The sequence below is a fragment of the Portunus trituberculatus genome, chromosome 9 (genome assembly GCF_017591435.1).
Source record: "Portunus trituberculatus isolate SZX2019 chromosome 9, ASM1759143v1, whole genome shotgun sequence".
Classification (NCBI taxonomy): Eukaryota; Metazoa; Arthropoda; class Malacostraca; order Decapoda; family Portunidae; genus Portunus; species Portunus trituberculatus.
Genome location: NC_059263.1, coordinates 1,617,501 through 1,620,000, shown reverse-complemented (window position 1 = coordinate 1,620,000; position 2,500 = coordinate 1,617,501). Strand labels below are relative to the sequence as shown.

Genomic DNA, 2,500 nt, shown 5'->3' with positions numbered 1-2,500 from the left:
GTGGTGGTGGTGGTGGTGGTGGTGGTGGTGGTGGTGGTGGTACTTACCTTAGCGGTGATGTAGAATAAGTTGTTGAGCACCATTTCTGTTGCCTCAGCGGAGCCCCAGCCTTCCCTCCGCAGGTTAGAGCCACGCCCCTCGTCACCGTAGTACTGTGAGAAAGAGAGAGAGAGAGAGAGAGAGAGAGAGAGAGAGAGAGAGAGAGAGAGAGAGAGAGAGAGAGAGAGCAATTACTAGATTTAACATAACGAGTAAAGTTTTCTGATAACAATTTGTTCCGCTACATTTCTGAGTCTAACACTTCAACCCTCATCCACTCCCACCTCAAGAAGAAGAAGAAGAAGAAGAAGAAGAAGAAGAAGAAGGAGGAGGAGGAGGAGGAGGAGGAGGAGGAGGAGGAGGAGGAGGAGGAGGAGAAGAAGAAGAAGAAGAAGAAGAAGAAGAAGAAGAAGAAGAAGAAGAAGAAGAAGAAGAAGAAGAAGAAGAAGAAGAAGAAGAAGAAGAAGAAGAAGAAGAAGAAGAAGAAGAAGAAGAAGAAGAAGAAGAAGAAGAAGAAGGAAGAAGAAGAAACAGGAAGAAGAAGAAACAGAAAGAAAAACAAGAACAAGAAAACAAGAAAAACAAGAAGAAAAACAAAAACAAGAAGCAAAAAAATAAGAAGAAAAATCAAGAACAACAACAACAACAACAACAACAAAAGAAAAAGAAAGAGAAAAAGAAGAGGAAGAGGAAAGACCAGCCACTATCATATGGTAAGCCAGGCTGGTGCGGATATACATCATCACACACCACACACCAGACACTGCTTCCCACTCCACGTGTGACTGGGAGGGAATACTGAGTGAAAGGGAGGCTAATAACACTAATAACACCAATATCCTTGTCTTTCACCATTTTCCCCCTTCATTTTTTTTCCTTCAAATAATACCAATAGCCATTTTTCCTCATTTTTTCCTTCAAATAACACCGATAACTTTGTCTTTCACCATTTCACCCTCAATTTTCCTTCAAACACCGATAACTTTGTCTTTCACCATTTCCCTTAATTTTTTTCCTTCAAATAATACCAATAGCCATTTTTCCTCATTTTTCCTTCAAATAAACCACCGATAACCTTCGTCTCTCACCATTTCCTCCTCAATTTTCCTTCAAACACCAATAACCTTGTCTCTCACCTCATTTTTTCCTTCCTGAACCTTAATGGGCACTTCCAGAACTCCCATCAAAACAATAAATCAAATAATAATAGCAATAATAATAATAATAACAACAGTAGTAGTAGTAGTAGTAGTAGTAGTAGTAGTAGTAGTAGTAGTAGTAGTAGTAGTAGTAGTAGTAGTAGTAGTAGTAGTAATGAGGAGTAAAAACAAAATCTAAATCAAAGCAGATCGTATTCACAACATTGACAACTCCAAACAACATTTCTACTTCATTAGGAGAGCACAGTTATAATTACTTTACAGCCTCGGGAAATACAGAGCAGGCAGGCAAGCGAAACAGAGAAAGAGAGAGAGAGAGAGAGAGAGAGAGAGAGAGAGAGAGAGAGAGAGAGAGAGTAAAAGATTGTCTATATCCTGTTTCTTATATTTTTTTTTGCACGAGAAAATATCTAAGTGGATATAATCAATTATTACTTTGCAGGATGGCAGGGGAGCACGAGAGAGAGAGAGAGAGAGAGAGAGATTGAAAAGTAGTGAATGAACGAAAGACTTACTGAAACGTTTACCTATAGAAATAAAAAAAAACATTGAAAAAAAGATAACACGTCTCATGAATCTTATCTTTTATACCTGAAAATTGATAAAAAAGAAAGATAGAAGGGTCACACACACACACACACACACACACACACACACACACACACACACACACACACACACACACACACACGAAGGCTTAGATCACACAGCATTCAACATTCACAGCGCATACGAGAGAGGCATTAGCCCAGAGCCGCATACAAAGGAAGGTACACAAACTAACCTGGCAATAGTGAGGGGCGTGTGGCGGCGCTGCTGGGGGAGTGGAAGGGTCAACCAGCTCCATATTGTAGAGCCACGGTAGGAGGTAATGTAGAAGCAATTGTCTTACTGCACATCTCGCCGTCTGTAGCCTGTAGCTCACCTCTGCACGGCACGAAGGAAGCGATGAAGGGGTGAAGAGGGGAAGGAGGGGATGGGGGTTAGGAAACAGGTGATAAGATGCAGGTGAAGGATATCAGTGAGTGGTAATCGATTACCTTTGAGAGATCCTGGGTTAATCGCCTTATTGCATGAGCCTCGGCTTGTCGATTTCAGTCGATATGTTTCTCTGTCTCTGTCTCTCTCTGTCTCTGTCTCTCTGTCTCTCTCTCTCTCTCTCTCTCTCTCTCTGATTTACTATGCTTTATTCCTTCGTCTTGTTTTCACCTCTCTCTCTCTCTCTCTCTCTCTCTCTCTCTCTCTCTCTCTCTCTCTCTCTCTCACTCTCAATTCCCTCGACACATCTCCATCTCCCTCTC

The 2,500-nt window shown here is 41.6% G+C and overlaps 1 protein-coding gene across 9 annotated transcripts in view; it reads right to left on the bottom strand.

The window, feature by feature from the left end:
• Nucleotides 1-2,500, bottom strand: part of LOC123501163 (protein furry-like) — a 102,812-nt gene that overhangs the window by 36,745 nt on the left and 63,567 nt on the right. For all 9 annotated transcript variants that reach the window (XM_045249797.1, XM_045249796.1, XM_045249789.1 and 6 more), the window contains 2 exons: nucleotides 1,984-2,126; nucleotides 48-152 (listed from right to left, as the gene is read on the bottom strand). In XM_045249797.1, the coding sequence (XP_045105732.1) occupies nucleotides 48-152; nucleotides 1,984-2,126 (248 nt within the window). The remainder of the gene's footprint in view (nucleotides 1-47; nucleotides 153-1,983; nucleotides 2,127-2,500) is intronic.